The sequence below is a fragment of the Plectropomus leopardus genome, chromosome 7 (assembly GCF_026936395.1).
Source record: "Plectropomus leopardus strain MGB_pleo_1.0 chromosome 7, ASM2693639v1, whole genome shotgun sequence".
Classification (NCBI taxonomy): Eukaryota; Metazoa; Chordata; class Actinopteri; order Perciformes; family Serranidae; genus Plectropomus; species Plectropomus leopardus.
In genome coordinates, this window is record NC_142182.1 from 15,392,501 (window position 1) to 15,416,160 (window position 23,660).

Below are 23,660 nucleotides of genomic sequence, written 5' to 3' on the forward strand. Positions count from 1 at the left end.
GATGCTGCATTTGTGTGTGCAAGCATGTCAGTGTTTGTGTGCATGTATATGAATCCGCTCGTGCCATGGATACCCTCGCTAAATGGGATCACAGGAGTTGCACAAAACCCCTGCTGATAACATGTGGGAGAAAAAAGGACAGGAAGAAGGGGAGGAAAAAATAGTCAAGTTATGTTAACCCTCATACTGAGCATAATAGATGTGAAAATATAGCTGTCCTGTACTTGGAGAAAGAAGTGAAGGAGCTGCTCTTGACCTTTTTTAAGTTGTGAATTTCCTGTGTAGCAGCTTTGGACAGGAAGTAAAAGATGATGTCATGGGTGGCGTGCATCCTGAATGCTTCGTTTACTTCTCGTGTGCAAAGGCTTAATCTGTGAGGAATAGAAGTCATGACAATTTCTTTCTTTTAACTCAGTTAGATGTTAACTGGGTACAGTGTGTCTCCTATTCTGTCCATTTATTGTCTGTCACATTTTTGGCTCATTCATGTGATTTTAAGCGACATGGAGGTGTTTCCTTGATGAATTCCAGCAATTTAGCTGATGTTCCTATCTTTTAGATGGTAGCATTAAATGAATGAGTGGGGGAAAGGTAAATTCCCAGTTCGTCAACATTACCAGTAAACATTACAGTAATCTTGCGTTTCACTATCAGAAAGGAGGCTGCAGCTTTTCCATTTGTGCTAGGAAACAAAAACCGAAATGGATTTTATCTTTCTGCCTGACCTGCCAAAGAAGAAACGGTGCACTAAAAGGCGTCAGGTGTTACTGATGACTGTAATACATGAGCAGGGCGTGGTGAGGTGTGTTGTTTGTGAGGTTTGTTAGACAGGTTCAAACATGAGATTACAGAAGAGAAGGCATGAAGGGGAGAGAGATGTAGTTTCAACAAGAAAAAAAAAATTTCGTGCAACATGCTTATGTGTGTTCACACTCGCATAGCACATGTGGATGTGGTTGAGGTGAGAAATTAAACAGCAGCGATGCGGTCTGTAAGATTAGAGAGAGACAGCAATAGTAAAGGCTTAATAGCTGACAGGCCAGCACCAGCAGCCATATGTTTCATATGTGTCTGCTGACAACCCTGCCGTATGGCTCTGATGTGCCCATATGGTCTGTACATCGCCGCAACTTCCTGCAACCATGACAGCCGAGTAAGGGAGGGAGCATGTAGATAGAGATGGAGGGAGGGGAAGAGGGTGTAGCTCTGATGTTAGATGATCTTAAAGAAGAACGCACACTTTAATTCATGTAAAACATCCAAATCCACACCCAGAGGATATCACTCAGTGCCTGGGTTTCAGCCTGCTCCACCTATTGGAAAGGGAAATAAAAACAGCAGAAGTTTAGACATACAGATTTAGTAGACATGATGCATTTATTTACACACTAAGTGTTTTACAGCAGAGACAGGCCTTGGCCATTGAATTAATGACATTAACAGCAAAAGAGATTAGACCATGTCTGCACCCAGTAATTACTTTAATAATTCACTGATCAGGAGGGGTAGGGAAAAAAATTGAAAATATAGTATCACGATATTTTGTGGGGCAATATCATTATTGGAACACAGATGCCAAGTATAGGTATTTTTATTATTATATAACTTATTAATATTGCAAAGACAAATAAAACTTTTGGTACTAAAAAAATAAAATCTGCTACTTGTTCAGTCCACTGGATGACACATTTTGCTGCAGTAAAAACAACTGAAGTGCATGAAAAACTTTATCTTAAAACTGAATCTTATTAGATAAAACAGGTGTTGACAAAATTTTCCTTTAGGGGCATAATTTACAATTGAAGAGAAGTAATAAACTGACATATATCACACATATTGTTGTTATTGCGGTACTCAGAATATCGAAAACATTGAAAAACACCAGAAATGTATTGTGACTAAAGTAATATAGTGATATTATACAATATTAGTGATAATATTGTATAATGGGGTAAAAAGAACTGTGTTTCGATCCCGATCCCTAGCTGTTATTCAAGTTAAAGTATTGCAGTCAGTAACAGAAAGAAGAAAATGGTATCAGAACATCTGTAGTCCAAAAAGTCAGAATGGAAAAAAACAGAACAGAAAATGCTTTATCTTCTTTTTACGTGCAAAAGGCAGACATTTTTTGCAGGTGAAAAATCTCCTATTAAAAGTCCCTGAACAGCAGCAGCTATTACCTCATCTGCTTGTGGGATACAACATCATCTACAGCTCTAACACAGGCTATTTTCTGAGGCCTGCTAAACATGAACGTGCAAGTTTGTGAGTGTGTCACACGCTATCTCCATGAGGTGCTTCTCATCTAAAATAGGATCTGGAGGAGAAGAAGGGTTGTTGTTGTTTTTGAGGGAAGACTTTGACCTGGAATGAAGTCAAAGGGAGATCGGAGAGGGAGCTGGTGTTCAGAGTTGTCCGATTTCCGCTGCTGGGTTAGGGTCACTGTATGGGAGTTGCTGACTGTGCCTCCCTGGACAGCTCAAGGCTGGACACGACACAAGAACACAACACACACAGCAGAGGATTTGACCCCTATAAGGCCTCTGATGTCCCCTTGAGGAAGTGTGCGTGTGTAAACACGGATAAGTCTGACTGACTGAGGGTTTACAGAGGGCCACGCTAGGGACCGTGCTCTGTCCAGTCCACAGTATACTGTACTTCATTATGACACAGTCAGGGTCTTGCATACACAGCTGTCTGGCGTGATATCACAACACTGGCGTTTTCGTCTTTGTTGTGTGCTCCCAGTTGTAGACCTGCTGAACGTGACCTTTGTAAAAGCCTTTTTAATCGCCGGTGGTCTCTGAGCTGGGTGGCTCGTGACAAATGCTAACACTGCGCCAACAACCCGGTAGCATTAGCAGCTAGGTTAAAAGCTAGCTGCGCTTAAGACTGGCTGTGAGCACAGGGTATTATGAGGAGTCCAGGCGTGGGAGCAAAGCCAGCAGCTCACATTGCCACAGTTTAATCCAGGAAGCCAGGGAAAGGAAGGACTTCTCACCATCACATCCAAATATATCTGTCAACATGAGGGCTTCACTCATGTGAAATGTATACCATCATACCACAAGATATAGTCCGAGAGGCATACTGTATCTTTCTGTTTCTGCAGTATCTTTAGAAAAGGGTTTCACAGTAAAAAGGGATTTGGTTATTAGTGGTAAACAGACTAAACAAGGGTTAGCATGTGTACACCTGACCCCTAAGTCCAGTTTGTTTTCTTAATGTCAACACTGTGTACTTTGCTCTGGCATGAAACATTGATCCGTGCATGGGTCCACTGTCGAGGAGTTGCAAAGGCATTTCTCAACCCTGCTCTTAGTCTCCGAAATCTTTATATGCAAACAGCACTCACCAATCTTATCCTCTGAACCACACAGCTAAGTAAAGGCTTCTGAGAGAGTCAGTTTTTACACTGTCTCCAAAATACAAACAATAGTAGGTGCGATGCAAAGATTGACTCCTAAGCTTGGGATCAAGTGTTTGGTGCACTTTCCTACATGTTATCAACAGCATAAACAATGGTGCATCAGTGGTGACGTACAGATGTTCGGGTAAGGAACAACATTTCTAATGTGAAAGCTGAGTAGCAAGGAGAGTGGTGAGGATGAGCCAAAGTACAAAGCAGTTGTACTTTTGAATTATACCTGTGAAAATTAGGGATGCAGTCAATAAATCAGTAAAAAATAATGGTCGATTAATCGTTGTTTTAAAAAAACATAAAAGTTTTGCTTATTTCAGACAATACCAAGTGTGTTTTATCCTCAATCAAACCTCACAGCAACATATTTCATAGATTTTGACAGCATTTCATAGCCTATAGATTATTGATTAAATTTCACATTTCACATTTTTGAGCAACCGAATACTCGATCATCGATTTATTGTTATCATCCCTAATTAAAATTTTAGTGGAGGGGTTGGTTATCAAACTTCAGTAGTTTTGAGTACACTCTATGTTATATCACTAGTGTTTGATATCTAATGCTGTCAATCATTGGCTTATTTACTCGTTTGAACGGATATTTCTTGATCTAAATATGGAAACTTTTTTTTTTTTTAATTTAGGGTCGAAATCAACAACAAAGAAATCCTTCCCTCTCTGCTCTGTTTCATCCTTACCTCTGATCTTATCTTCCTAGTCTTGTTTTCCGCTTGCTGTCTGACCCGTACTCCCTACAGAGGTTTTCTACCTACAGTAGCTGCTTCGCACTGGAAGCCAGAGCGGACTGAGTCATATATCAGGGGGAGTGTGCGGAGCAGAGCAGGCTGATACAGATTAGAGGTGAGAGGAGTGTGCTGTTGATTTATTACCGGCCGTTAGCTGGTTAAATGAGGCTAAGTGAGCTGGCCAGCTCAGGGAGGTGAGATGGAAGAGATTAGCCTACATGAAAAGCGATGGAGGGAGAAGATCTGTGAAGCGAGCGGTGACTCCTGACCTCTGTCTTTTGCATACTGTTTCTCTGTATCTTCTCCCTCTTCTCCTCTGCTGCTCTGCCCTTCTCTTTGTCCTCAGCTCGTCCCGACAAGCATCTCATGTTGCCTCTGCAACACAGTGCTGGTTATGTTTGGCTTTTTGAAAAGCAGCCAAAAATTCTCCGTGCTGTCTAATTATTATGCAACAAGTTAGCGCGTGTAAATGTCACTGACAGTGGCAGTTGTTCTGTGTGCAATATTGCAGCCTTGAGCTTGACACATTTTAATTACTAATATACCTGTTTGTTGAGGAGGGATTCATTCCTAAGAGGAAATATTTGAGTGTTAATAAATGGTCAGACGCAAACTTGAGCGACAACAAAGAATCAGAGTTGCAGCTCTTAGTCACAATTTTTTCTATCGACTATTTACTTTTCCCTTAAGTTTTTTGCAACTTCCATATTTTTTCTCAAACTTCCTAAAATTGGTTTATATAGAACATTCAGCCTGCAATCAATTGTTTACATCCCTTCATCTCCATAATGGCCATAGATACGGATTACTGACCAAACTTTGACTAAAGCGCAAACAGTATATCTGATAGCAAACTGAATATCATTGAGTTTTGGTCTATTGAATACAATAAGCTATTACAATACATCACCTTGGGCAGTGGGAAACTGTAACAGACATTTATTATTATCTGACATTCTTTGGACAAAACAATTGATTAATCAAACTAATGTGCGCAGGCATTTAATCACAAAGACAAACCTCTTACTGGTGTTTTTTTAGAACTTACAGCATTAGTTATGGATGAAAATATTGATGTGTTGGCCTTTATTCACATGTCCTAAAGCGAGATATATGGAAAAAAAAGACCAATGTTTAAAGAAACGAGACAAAAAAGAGAAACAAAGGTATGGTGTTCAGAGCACAAATACAGGGAAACTGTGTCCTCCCTCTATTTAATATATAATTGAACTTGTCAGTGAAGAAGCATGGTCAAAATTGAATTGTGTTATCCTCATTTGTAGCCCCCAGAAATCATCAAGATCTAAAAACCCTGGATCCTACATTTCTCACAATACAACTCAATTGCATCTTTCATTGGACTTCCACTGCGTGATAAATACTCATGTCTTTAGTTAGTAATGCAGGCTTTCTGTTGTGAATTTCTTGTCTTAAAACCCATGCCAAGACGAGTGAAATGCCTTTTTAATCACACATTTAATACAGAGTCATCGAGACCTTCCTGATAACTCCCCTACTTCAAAAGCCATGATTTGACAAAAGTGACAGATAGAAATAGTAAAGGCCCATGTGTGGTTTTGGGTAAAGCTATATTCGTACAAACCGGTCGATATCTGCACAGTAAGCTGTTTCTGTCCCTAAACTTCGGCTGATGTGTCATTTTGCACGTTTGTTTCGTGTGCTAGTGAGAGAGAATAAGAGCAAGCGGGAGACATTCGCCACATCCGTTTCCTCTCATAGAGGAACAGTAGGTCAGGGGTTTTGGTCCGCTCTGTTGAGTTCATGTGCTGCTGACGGCCAAGAGAGGAGTGGAGGGGGCAGAAGTACAGTGCCCGCAGATGGGACACTTCTCATTATCACTGGGGACGTGATGTAACCTCAGTGAGGTGTTGCTGACTTTTTCATGTTTAGGAAATATTAGAGTTGCTGCATTGTGTTTCATATTTTTTTAAGTGAGGTTTGGTGCACTGTCCAAAGAAGGAAGCTAATATTTTGGAAGGTCTTTTTTTGTGTCTGCTTACCTCTGCTCTGACTGTATATGTTTGCTTGTTTTGCTTGGGTGTGTGGCCTCACGTACACCCGTATCCGTGCCTCTGTTTGCATATGGCCTCGTGTTTGACTTGTGTTCGTGTCTGTTATTCCTTTATCTCCCTCTCTGCCCCACCCTGTACTGTAACGCGCTCTCCTTTCCTCCTCATTGTTCTGCCTCTCCGCCAAGCCAGGGAGTCTGGGGCAGGAGCTCGCAGGAAGTCTTCGTCACTCGTTGCACTGAAGGGAAAGCAAACAGCGAGATGCACAAACACAGGAAGTGCTGCCTTCCTCATGCAGCCTCCAGCTGGGCGTCTGTCACTCTGTGCGGTTTATCAGAAAGCAGCAACGTGAGCTCGGTCTCTAACTGCATGAGTCTTTTTCTGTCTTTCGGTCTCCTTCATCTCGCTCAGTCGACGCGTCACCTTCACTGTTAGTGATAGCCACTCTGGCTCTGTGCAGCTGCACGACATGCCTGAATACTGGTAATTAGACTGCGCCATATTTTATATTTGTTAATTTGACAGTGTAGTGAAGTGGCCTCTGGGAAATCGATGTGATGTCATGCCATGAGCTGATGTAGTTTGCACAGATAAAATTACTCAAACAAGAAAACCAGGCAATGTACAAAATGTCTTCAGAGCTGTTAACAGTGATCACGATTTAGGGTGGAATTTTACTTTAATACTTTTGTTTCAACATTTTTCTCATCCTGTCTGTCCCATAAACTGAAATCGCACACATAAATTCTTCATTGTGCTTCTCTGTTTTGCCCCTAGCAGCCGACCACGCCATATTACTTCCTCTCGCCCTATATTACAGTGAAACCTTCACTGAAGCTGGAATATTAGAGTTATCTAAAATGCATCTAAAGAGCTGAAAGGTGAGCAGCTGTGGTCAGAGGTGGCTAGAGGTCACTGGTTTCTTCAAAGCCTGTGCAGAGGCTGGATAATGTACACTTTCACACACGCACCACTGCACATACCAGCTGTTGCATAATCACCGACAGCTGTGCAGTGCACACTTCAGCTGTGTGTGCGTTTGTGTGTGTGCGTTTGTGTATGTATGTACGTGTATGCATGGAGGTAAGGAACTGTTAGTGTGTGCATTAATAGCTACCTGGCCAAGCCCTTTTCTAGCATCAGCTCAGAGCTGCTGCTCCATGTACACAATGCAGCTTTTTGTTACAATGAGTCTGGAGATTTGAATAAATTAAAAAGAATGGCAGTTCACATTTTCCCATCTTTTGGATTTGAGTGTAAGTCATTCGCAGCCTGCTGCTGTCAGGCCACAGCTCAGTGTTTGGTAATGCGGATCAGCATGGGTCATGTTATCACTGCTGTGCAAATAGCTAGGAAAATGATCTTGTGTGTCTTTTCTGCATCTGTCATTTGGGGATTTAATTGTAGAAAGCTCCATCTTAGGATTTTTTTCTTCACAATGACCTTGATGATCATTATTGTAGGTTTGGCATTACAGTTTATTGTGATTTCTTTTTTCTTTCATTTTAGCTGCATTAAAAGGCTTAAATGATACCACCGTAGGCAATCGCATGAGTTTAAGTAATAGAAAAGTGAGCAATAGCAATAGATTAATTGCTGACTGTCATCCAAACGTCTGCAACATTCACTGATACTCAATATTTTTTTAAATAAGTATCACCATACAGACACCAGAGTTCCCACAGGCCTAAAAAAATCCTTGTAAGTCTTTGTATTTATCAAAAACAATATCTAAGACTTGTGAAAATGAATGAAGTGTCCTCAAACCACTTCTTTAACTATATAATAGAACCACTTTAATGACACCAAATCTATAAATACTCCTACTACTCAACTCTGCAAACTTCTGACAGAGACCTGCATTGATTTTGGCCATAGTTTTTATCGATGAGTAAAACAATAAGGTCTCTGTGATGTCACTACTGGAAATAACCAAACCTTTGAAGTTATGGTATGTGATTGGACCACGAGGAAGATAGCGTTTTTTTATGTAAAAGCTAACAGAGATCTAAATAAAGGAAATGAAATAAAAATTGACCTTGAAAGTTATTGAAATGTCCTCGAGCTTACCATCCTGATGTGTGTTGGAGCCTTGTGATACAAAGTGAGAGAAGAAAGAAACATGACAAAGAGCGTGTGTTTCTTTCGCCTCGCCTTCTCAGTCTCTCTGTGGTTAGTTAACATGTGGCTGCTTTAACATCCATACTGTAGCTGATCTGGTTTGACCACCTTTCCAGGCTCTCTTGTTCACTCTTTCATCTGTGTCTTGGCTGGTAATATGATCACCTTGACAGTAAATAAGCCACAGCTCTGGACCTGTCATTCTTCTTTGTTTTATACAGTTATCTGTGCGTTGCAACTCTAGCTTGACCTAAGGAAGAGTTGATAAATTGCTGTGAACAGAATTTGGATGTTATATATTTTTGACCACAAGAGGGCAGCACATATCCAGTTCACATGACTTGTCCAGAGTCAGGGACATGCTGTGGGGCAAAAAAAGGTTACCTCTGTGAAACGGGAAACAATACAAAAGGAAAAGAGATGCAGCAGACAGTCAGCGGTGGTGTGAAGAGAAATGTAGATAAAAATAAAAGAAGTTCATAAAAAAAGAAGAAGAATGAGAGAGTGAGAGAGATCCAGTGAGCATGAAATCAGATCTTGTTGTTGCATAATCATGGCTTGCAGGCCTTCCCAGTGTGCACCGGGCTCTGTCGGCTCTTTCCAGTCCAGTATCACATGACCGTATCAAGCGGCTGCAGTATTAAACCAGCAATACCAGTCCACCACCAGCCAGAGGCAGACACAGGGATCAATAGTTCTTTTCTTCTCTGTGCTGAGGCACTCTCTTATGATTATTGTTATTAATATTATTATTGTTATTGTTATTATTTTGAGTATTTGTTTCAGGTGAAGTTTAGGGAGTAGTTTGGATATTCAAATCACAGTTTGTCTGTGGTTACATGCTGCAGTCATTCCGTGGTCTTCCATGTCCATCTTAAAGGATTACTGTGCTGACAAAATGACTAATTGTATATCAGTAACTTACCCCATGTTGAATTTGTGAGGAAAGCTTTGTTTCACTTGCATATTGCCGCGGTGAACAGAGAACTTGAAAAAGGCAAACATTCTTCATAAATGGAAATAATCTTGGAAACTTGGACTTTTGTTGTTTGAAAGTTTTGTAACAGATGTTTTGATGTCGTTTAGCTGTTGTTACATGCAGACCCCAATTATTTCAATTCTTGAAGAATCATTGCCTTTTTGGGGTTCTCCATTTGTCGTGGAGGCATGCGGAAAAAACAAGTTTTCACCTCAAATTAAAGGTAACACATGGTGAGTACATTGAAATACAAATTATTATTTTGCGGGTGAAGTATTACTTTAAGTTTTTGAGGTTTTCCACCCATGTGAAACCTTTTTCAGTGGTTTATTTTTCTTCACTAAAGGTATACTTTGAGTAAAAAGCCCAGAAGCTTTTAAATGGTTTCGCCACAAAGGATCCTATTTGGGTGCTCAACAGCTCGCCCTGGTCTGCCTTGCTTCTCCTCTCCCTCCATTCATTGCATGCCCTCAATATTTTTCACATACCAGCAATACCAGACGTCACTGAGGCATCAGCGCTGCTTTCCTTCCTTTGTCTTTTTCATTTTCTTTTTATTTTATCTTCCATCCTCACCTCCTCCCTTCCATCACTAGTGCAAAGCCTTTATTCACATGCCAGCACTACCAGACTGCATACCAGTCAACAGGACATCAGTGACGGCCCACACCTCTGCCTGCTGCCTTTCTCTCATCACTGTCCCTCAGGCCCAGCTCGACTCACTTAGCACAGCAGCCCCAGACAGAGAGAGAGAGAGACAGAATGAGAAAGTGGAGGTTTGAGTCTGATATTGAGCGGTACGTTATTGCTAGTTAACAGTAGGTGGCATCATAGTTCTACCATTGTCAGTAACTCCTCATATCAGTGCTTCACTTGGCAATGTCCATTATGACTTCATTGTCACAGGATGTATGTGCAGACCTAGGAACAGTTTAAACAATGAATAATTTTATCTTTTTAAGGTTTTATATGTGGTTATATTTTATTCTTTATGCATATTGCACACAAAAACAGACAAATTTAGGTGGAAATGCTCACACATGAAGGTCTAGAGTTGTGTTTCAAAGTCTTCTTCACACTGCCAGAAATGTAATGATAGTGTGGAAGTACTGAACAATTTAATTATTTTTCTGATCAACAAACCTAAATATGTTACATACAAATAAAAATAAATACACTAATATAAATATAAAATGTGTTTCAGTTTCTTAAAAGTGGAATGTAAACTCCCTCTAGGATGCTTAAATGCAAATTCTGGGGAAAAAATAAATAAATACAAGGACTATTTTCATTAGTGATTGTTGCAATTATTATTTTTCAATTAAACATGCTTCATCTTCATATGTCACCCTTTAACTGTCTGACAGTCCAAAACACAGAGATACTCAGTTTACTAGCAGCAAAGCACCCACAAATATTCCCATTTTAGAGGCATACAGAAGGGCATTGTGGGAATTTTGCTTTTAAAAAAAAAGGCTTAAATGATGATCAAAATAGTTACTGATTCATTTTCTGTTGATCAACTAACCCATTGTGATGAAACCTTTTATGATGCGCATGATCTTAGTGTCTTCATGAGATTGTCATAGTTACAAAATAGCCATAAAAAGTGTTTTGCACATTGGGCTAGATGGTTTTCCAAAGCTGGTGCTGAGCTTTACATTCTCAAAATGCCTGAGCAGTGATAGGTTCATGGGTAAGGTTGCATTTCATTTCCTGGAATTTGAATTGAAACCAAAGCTGTCTAGATATAGAAAGATAACACTGATTGGGTGCAGAGCCCAGAAACACCCAGACATAACATTTACCTTTGGGGGCATCCATGAGACATTTGAGAAAATGTCAACATCACTGTCATTTTGCCTGTTATTTCACACTCAGCTCTAATGAGTATCTCTATACTGAGAGACCAGTATCAGACAGTATTATTGGAAGCTACCTTAGCTTGTGGCGATAGATGGTCAGACAGAGAAGAGAAACAGTTGCGTTGCCACCACTATGAGGCTGTAAAGCCGTGTTCAGTGCGGCTTGACGATGTACTGAAGTCTCATTTAGCCACTTGTTAGCTCTCACCTTTTTTAAGACACAGAAAAGCTTCAAAGTTCATGACTGGGGTCCACCTCAGTCAGTCCTCAGACCTTATTTCAGGCCTCTTACCAAACACCCAATTAAAAAAAACCCATTGACTTTGAGACGAGGGAACCGGAGGTGCTGAAATGCTAACAGATTTCCAGATTTTAGTTCTAATTCCCGGGGTTTTTATACAGTAGGGTGGTAAAATTTTTTGTATTTGAGCTGAACCATCAGTGTACAGGGGTCGGGGTCTGGCGCATGCAGCTGTACACATAATATACGTGGTATGCAGATTAATGCATGTAATGCAGAACCAAAGTTCATATTTGTGAGTTGCTCCTGGAAACTTTTAGCTGTATGCAGATAGTTACATATGCTGAGGTTAGAGTTACCTCTGAAGACCCTCCTTAGCCGCCATTTTGGAGTGACTGGCTCAGCAGGTAGAGCAGTCGAAAGGTCGCCAGGTTAATCCCTGGCCCTTGCAGTCTACATGCCCAAGTGTCCTTGGGCAAGGTACTGAGGGCTCTGATTCCCTTTTAACCTCTGAGCAGGTGGCACCTTTTATGGTAGCCTTGACGACCAGTGTATGAGTTTTGAATGTATGAATGGAGCTTTTGTTGTGAAGTCTGTTGAGTGGTCACTTAGACTAGAAAAGTGCGATAAATGCAGTCCATAATGCAGTTTGCAGAGATGCTCAAGTACACCATTATCTGTATTTGTTCAGCCTATTAAATTATCTGTATCTGTACTTGGGATGGGCGGGGTTTGAATTGAATTCAGGTGGACTTAAACCATGAATGGGTGGAGCCTAACCAGGTTTTTATTCTTTAACTAATATTGGGTTGATGAAAACCTCAGAATTGAGTAAGAAATTGAACCCAGCTACCCAAATGACGATTTTCCATCATCATGAGTATGAATATTGACAATTTTTCATCAGGCGATACTTGTAATCATGGATACTCGTTTCATTTGAGTACTGGGCTCAGCCCTAGCAGTTAGCTCAAAAAGCTGATTTGCATTCGAGTCAGTCACACTGTGGCAAGCTCAAACGAAATGGTGAAGCTGAAAGACTGTCTGCGTGTCCCGGTCAGCTTCAACAGCAGCGGTGACAGAGAGTTGTGTATAAGATGAGAGAAGTGTGTTGGCATTGCTCTGCTGCTCGAGTGGATGTGAATGGAAACATCCAAGATACAAACACAAACTCAGCAGCATCTATCAGATGTGAAGATCACATCAAACACTCCTTGTAATAGGAAAGTTCGATTTTTTTGTTCTATGTATTTTGGTATTTTCAGTTTGATAGTCTGATAGTGTTTGAAATGTTATTTTTTTTTTAAATAATAAAAATAGTTTGCCAACATTGCCAGTAGGGGTGTGCCATATCATTTCATTTACGACAATACCGGTATGATTTTTACTATAATAAGAAAAATTCATATTGTGATAATCAACTCAACTTGTTAAAATGATGATGTCACACTGTTACACATAAGTGACTTGAGCAGAGTGGAATCAGTGGTGTCTGTAGGCCCTTTTTTATGTTAATATATAAAACAAGAATATTGTTATTGCAAAAATGCCATTAAATATTGTGATATCGTTTAACAGGCATATGGCCCACCCCGAAAGGCCAGCGGGCAAAATGCTCCAGGAGGGTTTGTCTGTCATGACATTGACATTTACACTACTGTCCGTTCAAAATAATACTATAGGCTGACTTAATGGATAGACAGAGACAGACCCACTGAGATAACTATAAAAGGTGAGTTATTAGCGGTGTCCTCTCACTATAGGACAGGCTGTATATGAAAGACAGACACACAAACAGACTGACTGGCTCCTGGCGTCAGCCAGCCTGGCCATTTATATAGGCCCTTTCATTCTGCACCCCTTGGCATGTTACCAGCTCACATATACCTCTAACTGTGCTCAGTATGTGTGTGTTTGTTTGTGTGTGCTGAAACATATTTAGGGTGTGTGGGTGAGAGAAACAGTGCAGTCTTTGGTAGCAAGACCCTATGTGCATTAAATTGCGTAATACACATGTCAGCAGTTTCATAAGTTTAATCTTTTTTTTGGCGTTACAGCGGGACGTGCGGTGTGTGTGTGTATGTGTGTGTGTTTTCTGTCAGTATCACCTCTGTGCTGGGGAACTTGGCGCATGTAGTGACACAGTCCCTAAAACTCTACTCTCACACATGCACTCAAGTTGCTGTGGAGCCACAGTAGAGTGTGTCCATTTGTGTGTTTGTGCACTGCGGTCCAGAGTTTGACTCTATGCAATGTATTCCTGGAAAGCCTGTGTAGGAGTGGAGGGGCCAGGGCTATTCCACAGTTGCACCGCAGCCAGCGGGGTCTGTTTTCTGGAAGCTTCTGTCACTCTGAGCGGAGCAGGGAGTAGTTTAGTTTATCCACGATAACAACACCTTCAGAGAAAATCTGCAGCTCCCCCATTAGTCGAAAAAGAGAAGACATGGACTTGCACCCTTAATGTCATTTGTATGCATGACACGCACGTAAAGTTCACTTCATTACACAACATGCACCAGTAAGATGAATGTGGGAGGGGTTGAGCTGGAAGGACAGAAAAGGGGGAGAAAAGAGGGAGAGGATGTGTGGAAGAGAGGCTTGAAAAGAAATAAGGATTGCGAAAGAAGCAAGAAAGCTCAAATTAGCTTAATGAAGGGGCTGCAAAAGGAGCAATAAAATCAAGGTGCAGGCAATGAATAAGTGCAGGAAGAAGGACTGGATTGAGACTGAATAGGAGGAGGAAAGGGGGGGGGGTGTTGTTTTCAACAGCATCAATAAAGCTTAAGCTAATTGTGTTTCTGTGCTCTGCAGCATTTACCCTCCGTTCCCTCCACCGTCCTCTCTTTTCAAGCCTTCTCTGTCCCATACTCTCCAGAGTCTTCTCATCTTCTGTTACCCTTCTTCCTCTCATCCTCCTCCTCCTCTCCTCCCTCCAGTGGCTGTTGTGTAACTCTGCAGTGACTGACTGAGCAGCAGCAGCAGTGATGCGATTGATCAGCAGTTCTAGTGCCAGGCTGCTCTTATTGTAATAAACGAGCTTGGAGCCATTGAAACCGACCCTGAGTGCTTTTGTGGGAGTGGAGGAAACACACACACACACACACACACACACACACACTGCACTGCACTCCCATGATGTAATGCTGAATAACCCTGAATGCTCTTTAACGTACCGCTTGCCTGGATTCATCATTTTGTACTGTAATCCCTCCAGACCTATGTGCACACAAAAGTTAATGAGACATTTAATTTTATTTTTAGAGATTTTCTTCTGGTGGACGTGGTGCTCAGGATTCTTTGAACTGGATATTTCCGCCTCAATGACTTGTCTTTTAATTAGTCTTTCTGTTGATATACAGTAGTTTTGAAGCTCTCAGCTGAAAATAGCTCCTATTATTCTTTGATTTTTTTTTTTCTCCAAGTCACTCCCAGATATATTCATAAAAGTAACAAAAATGAGTAAGTGTGTCTTGACAAGTGCTAAGGCATATTGCATGTAACCATAAACATCCTGGATTTGAATCGATGCTGGGGCCCATAATGCACGTCCTCCTCGCCTTCCCAAAGCTGCCTCAGCTGGCTGTAAGAGAAGCACATCTGGTTTTTCCATTTTTCAGTCTTTGTGGTCTGGCCCTATGCTCAACATATTCCCACTCTCTCTCCCACTGTCTCCGTACCAACTTTTTATGCCTTTGTGGTGGCCCTAGCTATAACTTGAAGCATTATGTTTTTGTGTTGTCCATCCCATTCTCATGAACGCAGTATCTCAAACGCCTCCTGATGGGATTTAACACAAACATCCACTTTGATTCAAGAATGAACTTATTAGAATTTGGCAGTCGAAGTTCAAGCTGATGGGATTTCCTCAAATGTGGCACAAATGTCCACTTGGACTCAAGAATGAACTTTAGAATTCAGTGTTTGAATATCAAAGGTGTAAAGGTCACTTTGACCTCTTAAAACATGTTTTTGGCTGTAACTCAAGAATTCATCTAATTAGGACGAAATTTCAAAAAAATGTCTAATAAGATAAAATGATGAAGTGATGACTTTTTATATCCAAGAGGTCAAAGGTCAACTGTGACATCATGCTACCTAAATACACTTTTCTGCCCATTACTCAACATCATAAGTCAGTTGATTGGGAAACATGAGGTCAGATACTGAAAACAATAATAAAGCGATAAAATCGATTATAATAAATTATTAAGTGTGTTGGCAGTGAATAAAATTATCAGTTCGTTGTGTCTTGTGATTATTACGTCACTCGCTGTGTCCCTGGACTGTTTACGTCACATGCAGACGGCAGAAGCGGGTGTTTTGAAGGGGCGTGGCAGAGGCAAAGGTTTTGGAGCACTTCACGTTATGCAAAACAAATAAGTGTTTTAGCTGCAAAATATACAAAAGTGACACGGCATGGCATGTGAGCACGACGGTTATGATGCAGCATCTAACATGAAAGTGAAAGTGAGGAGGAGGAGAGCTTAACCGCTGAGTAAGTCTCGACAAAAAGCCACATATGTTCAGTTTTAAAGAAAGGAAATGTAACGGTATGTTGTAAAAGCTGTCAACATTTGATTTTTGAATTGTTTCATATTCGATTTTGTAGTTATATATAATTTAATATTATTTTATCAGCTCAGTAATGTTCAAGCAACTGCTGTTTATGCACTGCACTTTTGCACTGTTGTCAGTGATAAATCTGTTTTTGTACAAAGTGAAAATATTTTATTATTTCTATTATTAGTTTTTTAATCCGATTAATCGATTATTCAAGAAAATAATTGACCAATTAATAGATTATCAAAATAATCGTCAGTTGCAGCCCAACTAATTTTGGGTGTCCACCTTGAAACCTGTTGACTCTTCTGTGCTGCTGGGGGGGAAGATGTGTGTGAAGCAAATTGTAACAGCAACTGGACAGGTTTGCAGAGACATACAACCTTTTTACTATACAAATCCAAACTTTACAAAACAACAGCTTAGACTCACCTTAGCTGTATCTACTGTACACACGTAAACCCAGTGGCGTACAGATCATCCAGCCGGGACAGTGAGCTCACTTCCCCGAGGGCACGGGTAACTCCATCATTGTGAAGTCATTCCAGTGTCACCTCTGTGTCTGCTCAAAGTCACTTTGAGCTTCATCCAGCTGGTCATTTCCTTCACATTGCAACATTCCTGAGGCTCACTTTATTGTCAGCACTCACCATGTTTTGAGAGGATGCTGAAAATGCTGCAAAGCACGGATATTACTCACCAGCCAGCCAGTTAATATGGCTCATTGTTAATGGTCACTTGGTCTTTGTCCTCACAGCAGCACCGGTGTGAGGTCAAGAGTTCACTGGTGCAGTGTTGTGGCAGATGAAGAAGGTAGACCTCCAGTTTCATCGTCATTACAAGGCAAACAACCATCATTTGCAATCATCAAAAGTATAATCTCCAGAAAGTTATTTTTTTTATCTTTTTATACAGGGTTTCCACAGTCATTGAATATCTGGTAAAGTCATTGAATTTTACAACCACATTTTCTAGGCCTGGAAAAGTCATGGAATTTTGTTGTGTAATGAAATTTCTATTGTCTGTGAATAACCCCAAAGAGACTTAAAATGACCACAGAGATGCAATACAACCCTCAAAGAGACCCCAAATGACCCCAAGAGACACAAAATTACCAGAAATACAAAAGGGCCACAGAGTTGCAGAACAACCACAAATAAATGCAAAAAGCCCTCCAAAGATTTACAGTATTACCACAAAGAGATACAAAATTACCACAAAGATACAAAATGACCAAACAAATGCAAAATGACCCCCAGCATAGCACAAATACACTCAAATAGGTGTTAACATGTGGTACATTTTGTTTACCCCCACATTTGTTTATTTTCTTTTATGTTTGAATACAGTTTGAATCTGATATGTATAAAAATATATGCAGGGCAAGAAGAAATTATTCTTATTATGGGTCCTTGTTAAGTAATCGAAACATTTTGACATTTTGTCCCTGAAAACATGCGGGACCCCTAATCTATTTTAATTTGATCCAGTGACTTGTGCTAATAATTTATCAATTAAAAGCCCCACTTCTGCACCTGGAGCATGTTTACGAGCTTCCCTTGTCATGAATTGTACAGTGAGTACGTGTGTGTGTCCATTAGACAGACACACACATACACTTGGAAGGGCTACTTTGGATTTAAATGGCATTAATGGATCCTCAGCCCTATTCTTAGCCTTAAGTCTGTCTCACCCTTCAGGCGTTGACAGGAGCTGTGTTGGCGTGGTGGAGTCTGGTTTGTGTTCAGCATATGGAGCAACATAAATGTGTGTATATTTAGCTCCTGAGATAGGAAACGCTGGTGAAACATGAGAGCCTCCCCAGGACCATGAATGGGGAGAAGAAGGAAGCTGGCATCGATAGACATTTTTCATAAAGTGGTCGCCGGCTCGTAAATGTCTTTTTAATATTTGTTTGTGTTTTGATGCTGGATGTATGTCGCTGAGCCCGAACCGGAGGAGTAGGTGAAGATGTGGACATATTGAAAGAAAAGGTTCAAGTTTCATGTAGTTTTTTTTTTTTTTTTCGGGAGTCAAAGCGTGGAGGTTTGCGTCAGCGAGGCTGTGGACACAAAGCCGACCCAGCCTCAACCAGACTCCGCGTTCATATCACGAGATTTTGCAGATTTTACGCGCACCACCGATACGAGCTCTCATTGTTTTAATGGAAAAGCCTGCAGTGTGAAGAGTCGTTAACCCTGCCCCACGGAAACTACACCGAGAGGGACAACCGGAGGAGGAGGAGGAGGAGGAGGAGGGGAGACTGGGAAGAAACGACAGGAAGGATAGACAGAAAGGTGCTGGAGGAGTGGGAGAGGACTGCAAAAAGCAACTCCGGTGTTGTTCCGCGTTTGTTTGTTCTGCAGGGAAGAGACACACACGGCGGGGTTTGTTTCTTTCGGGTTGCGACTAAAAGCTGAAACACCGTCAATTCTGGATTTCTTTATCCGCTTCCTGTCGTCCAGGATGAGGTTTAAACGGAACGGGTCGTATACGTTAAATAGGTAAGAGGCTGTGGTAACTTGATAATGTGTTATCCATGTGGAGAGGAGGAGGGAGGGGGACAGCACGTTTTCTTGTATGCTTAGCTCATAAATCTGTTCACTTTCTCTGTGGCTTATGGTGACTTTATTGTCTCTTTATTGCATTTTGTGGTATGTTCTATGGTATCTCTGCTATAATGCTAAAGTAGACTTCTTTATTGCAGTTCTGCATACAAATAAGCTGCAATATTACCATCGAGGTTTTTTTTTTTAATGTGATCTATATTAAGATCTTTTGAGGCACCAGAGGAGAAAAATCAAGGCAAGGCAGCTTTATTGATATAGCACATTTCATACAACAGGGCAATTCAAAGCGCATCCCAGAGCAATAAAATGTAAAACATTAAAGGATAGAGACTTAAAATAAAGGAGTAAAGAGAAAATATATAAAAGGTACTAAATTATTTAAAATCACCATTAAAAGTAGCAAAAGTGCAGACAAGAGGTGTAAAGATTAAAAGATCATTTAAAATGATTTAAATGAAGTTTAAAAATATTACTTCAGTAGCAGTGACTACAAAGAGGACAGTTTTTAGCTTTGACTTAAAAATGGTCAGAGTTGGGGCTTGTCTAACATCATCTGGGATTTTTTTCCAGGTTTGTGCTTCATGATAACAAAACGCTGCTTCACCATGTTTAGTTCGAACTCTTTGGATAGTCACTAAACCAGCCCCAGATGTCCCGAGGGTCCTAGAAGGTTCATATGTCAAAATCATGTCAGAGATATGTTTGGCCGCTGAGCCACAGAGTGATTTATAGACAAGCCAGTGTAAAGGTTTTAGACGTTGTGTAATGTGGTCTTATTTTGTAGTTTTTGCCAGGACCCTAGCAGTGGCATTCTGCATGAGTTTAAATTGCTGAACAGCTTGTTTTGAAAGGCCTACAAACAGATCGTTGCAGTAATCTAATCTACTGGGAAATCACTGTGAAACTTTAAGTTGCAGTTATTTATAATTGCAAACATAAAATATTATGCCACATTTCTTTCAGTTTTGAAGACAGGCTGCAAGAAAAAATCTTTCTTCAGACTTGATCATGGCTAATCAGACATTGATATCATGTCAGTTCCTCTCGAGGGTCTCCTGATTTCATTGTGGCGCCCACGTGTAGTCCAGTCTGTGAGGTTGGATCGGGAGAAACCTGTCTGTCTTGCTTTAAGGGGTTGGGCTCCCTCTTTTGTTTCCTCTCTTCCATTATGGAAAAGAGCAAAATGATCTCTCCCATCTCCCTTCCTCTTAATCTTTCTCTCTCCTTCCCCTCCACAGAAATGCCCCCCTCATACTATGCCATCACCTAGCAACTTTGTATGTGTTTGCGTGTAGCAGTGTGAATGATGTGCGCTGTGTGTGTCTGCCTCTTTTCCCCTAACCCACTTTCCCTTGACATGATTGCTACGGCCTCTATTCATATCCTGGCGTTTCTAAACCCGATCACGAGTTGGGTCTTTCCCTGCCCAGTGGTTCGGTCTCTCTTTCCTCATTGTGTTATCTCTCCAAGTCACAAGTTTATGAGAAAAAAATCTTTCTTTGTCTGCCATGATGTGCCAAACAAGTCAGACGTCTTGCTTTAATGTTTGTCTGGATTTTATGATAAGGACCGAAAGTTTGAGGAACTACACACACAAACACACCAGGCGACCCACACGAACTCGCTCATATTGTTGAAAGTGACAGTTAATTCAATGGCAGTTTCACTTCTCAAAGTTTCCCTCTGGCACTCCTTTTCCCGTTGGCCTTGTAACAGGGCATTTGGCCTTCCGCTGTTCTTGACACACACATACAAAACCCACATCCTGACTTTTAGGTACTAAAACACAAAGGGAACTAATGAGTGCCAAACACCCACTTCATCACACAGCCCAAAATGTGAGAACGATGTTATCGCTTTATACCCCTCCTCCCTCTATCCCCTTTTCTGTTTTCACTCAGGAAGTCTGTGAAAGAACAGTGTGCTGCCCCCTCCATTGTGTGAGAGATGGTGTGCATTCTCGTGTGTGTGTGTGCAGGTGAGAGGGATGAGGTAATTAAACAGTGAAAGAGGAGGCCTGTTAGCTGCAGCTCCTGGTGACAGTCCTCCAGAGAGAAGGAAGAGGAGGAGGAGGAGGAGGTGTTGGAGGAGGGATGACGTCATGAGATGTAGAAGTGCTTCAGCTGGCTGCTGCAGTCCGTCTTTGTCATCTTTTATCTCAAAAAGAACAGGAGCAGAGAGGAGAAGCAGAGGGAGGACGGACAGTGCTGTCCTGCAGTGTTGTCTGAAGTTGTGTATGGCGGCGTTAGGTGAAAATATCCACCAGCCCTGGCTACTGTTGAATCCATCTGACTGTTCAGGAGCCCTTTGATAAGTCTGTGACAGAATAGGAACAGAATCGTCCCCCTGTGGTCGCTACACAACTGCCATCTTCTGAAGGGGACTGTCGTCTCAGCCTCTGTTTTCTCTGTCTTTTTCCTCGGCAAGCTGCAGTGATTTGTTTCCTCTGAACAGAGCGGAGTCGGCCTGTTTGACATTGAGCGTCAGTGTTCAGCGGTGTCGGCTGCCTTCGTCACGGTCGGCTAATCCTGTGTCTGACTGCAGCCTTCGATTACAGCACCACACACACCTGACCACTGCAGTCGATTTTTAAAGCGTCCATGTGTTTCTTTTGATGTGTAAAGAAGCATAAACCAGGGGGCAAGAGAAAGTGGTTGCTTTTGTTGAATGATGCAGGGAAAAGTGGAGAGAGATGTAACAAGGCCCACGATTCATCCTTTGTCCTTCACCTTATTTGCCCACACCATAACACAAGTACTCTGCAGTGATTGGCTTGCTTCCTGGGGGCTTGTCTCTGCACTAGCCCCTCCCATCCCATACCTCTGCATCATTTGTGTGAATGAAGACTCACGGTTATTATATATGTGCACACCCCACGCTGCATGTGTGTTCACGTGTGCAGTTCCTCCTGAGTGTTGACTCAAGAGTTGACAATTAGCCATCTGCTGTTAGAATTTGGTTACATATCAGTTTGTGTGGAAAAGCATGAAGGCTGTCAACTTGCTGCACTGATTAACTTCCCAGAGAGGTTTGACAGGATTTGACGCAGATTGAGCAAACGGAGCGCGTGTTTTCGTCTGTGTGAGCGATGGGTGGAGATAGGATGTTTAGCCCTTGTTTAGGATGTATACAGATGGCTGAGATTGCTGTCTCCCACCCTCTCTGTCTCTCTGTCCATCTCTCTCTCTCTCTCCCTCCTGCAGTCCACCCTGTGCTGCCCAGCAGTCAGCAGTTTGTTTATGGGACTCTGTTTGCCAAGCTAATCTTCCCGCCTTTCAAGTGGGAGCCAGCAAGCGAACGAGAGAGAAAGAGAGAGAGAAAGGGAGAGAGCGAGAGAGAGAGAGAGCGAGAGAGAGAGAGAGAGGGAGGGAGAGAGAGAGAGTGCAAGAGTGTGAAAGTGAGTCAGGCAGTTGCAGTAGTTGGAAGGGAGAGAGAAAGAGAAACATGCTCAGAGAAGTGTGTCTGGATTTGTGAATCATGTTTTTGTTTTGAAAGTTTATTTCTGCGTGTTTGCTTGGCTGACTCCCTGATCTACCTGCGTGCGTCCGTCCACCCGTCCGTCTTGCGTGACCTGCGTTCAAGTCAGAGGCCGTTCCAGTAGCTGTACGATCACACAAGGTGCTATGCCGGAGCTGCTGCACCTGTAGCCGAGTTTGCAAGCGAGGAGACGGAGGAGGTGAAAGGGAGGAAGGGCGCTGTGGGTTGGAGCCTCGTCACCCCGGCTCTTGCTGCTTCTCCGCCGACTGGATGGGGGTTCTGGTGTGCTGCGACTGCTTCTTCTATCGGTAGTTAACCAAGTCACTATTCCTCTTTTTGTTTCCTCTCTTGACCTTTCCTTCCCCTTTACTTTTGTTGAGCATTATTGTTGTTTACATCATACTTTGCTTTTAAGAATCCTTCAGCTTACATTGTCAGACCTTGATTAATGTCTCCATCTGACCCCCCCCCCCTCTTGTCTCCTTCTCATTCACTCTGCTGCTGCGGTTTTGTAGGAGACATTTGAGGACAGTGCTGCTTTAGCAGGCAGAGATTCTGCTGTAGTCAGACACAAGGGGAGTTTGACTTGTGGGAGGGGAGGAGGAGGGAGGGAGTTGAGGACAGAGGGACAGCGATGGCACACAGCCATCCTCCTATAGCTGGCTGAAGGGGAGGTGTGTTACACTGCTGGTTACAGGGTTTACGAGGAGGGAAGGTTAAGGCTAGTTGAAGTGAAATGGCATGCAGCCGTAAGTCAGCTAGTCAGTCAGGCTTGCCCAACTTTTCCGCTCATCCTCCTGTGTGCCCCTTTGGCTGTGCAGCACTGTTTGTTTGGACACAGTGTTCCCTTGCAAGGGGGCAGGGAGGTGCTTGTTCTTTTTTTTCTGTTTTTGTTGTTTGCAGAGCATTGACTGAACAGACTTTGCTCTTTTTCTCTGGTTATTACTACCTGAATTTACCCTTCCGTTTTGATCCCTACCTGCAGCAACTGTCATGTGCTAGAGAGCCCATGCACTCGTATAGCTGGACGTTGTGTTTGAGAGAAAGGCTTGATGATTTAGGTTCGGCTCTCTGGCAGTCAGAGCAGAAAGGATCTGGTTCCCCTCTCTTGTGGTTGTGGGGTTAGCCAGCCTGAGCCTGCCTTAACTGCTGTATAAAGTCTAAAAATAACCTCTCTAAGGAGCATTTTGATGGTGAGGGTAAAATTGTAGCTTTAGCACAGACACACACAGCACAGCTGGATTAGATTAGGCCTTGCTGTGAATCAGAACTTTGTTTACACTTCACTGCTGCTCTTAACATGAATAACGGCCTGCCATTTATGTGTATCTGTGTGTGTCTGTCATGTATCTGCGAGGCCGCACATGTGTTATTTATGGTAGTTCTCAGTGAGATACACACAGAAGCCTTGTGAAGGCAGATGCTTGTGCCAGGAGTACTTATACTCCTTTCTCCCCCAGTTGTGATTGGGGCAGGGGTGGGACCTGGAGAGTGCGTTGAAGTTTCATGGGCTCATTAAGTCAAAATGTGCCGTCACATCTATTTTTAGCATTTCCTCTCCCCTGGCGCCTCCGTCAGCCAATCAGGCGGCGTAGCAGTGATGTTATATGGCTTGATTGATGTGTGTTTTTGCAGGCACACCCATCC

The 23,660-nt window shown here is 42.1% G+C and overlaps 1 protein-coding gene across 3 annotated transcripts in view; it reads left to right on the forward strand.

Annotated features, from left to right (window-relative positions):
- mob2a (MOB kinase activator 2a) overlaps window positions 1-23,660 on the forward strand; it is a 71,905-nt gene that overhangs the window by 13,305 nt on the left and 34,940 nt on the right. Inside the window, exon 1 of one of the 3 annotated variants that reach the window (XM_042495655.2) lies at window positions 18,255-18,470. The exons of 1 other annotated variant lie outside the window; for it this stretch is intronic. In XM_042495655.2, the coding sequence (XP_042351589.1) occupies window positions 18,433-18,470 (38 nt within the window). In that variant the 5' untranslated portion in view covers window positions 18,255-18,432. Of the gene's footprint in view, window positions 1-18,254; window positions 18,471-21,935; window positions 22,322-23,660 lie in introns of those variants that run through there. One more of the 3 variants, XM_042495654.2, reaches the window with a different exon arrangement.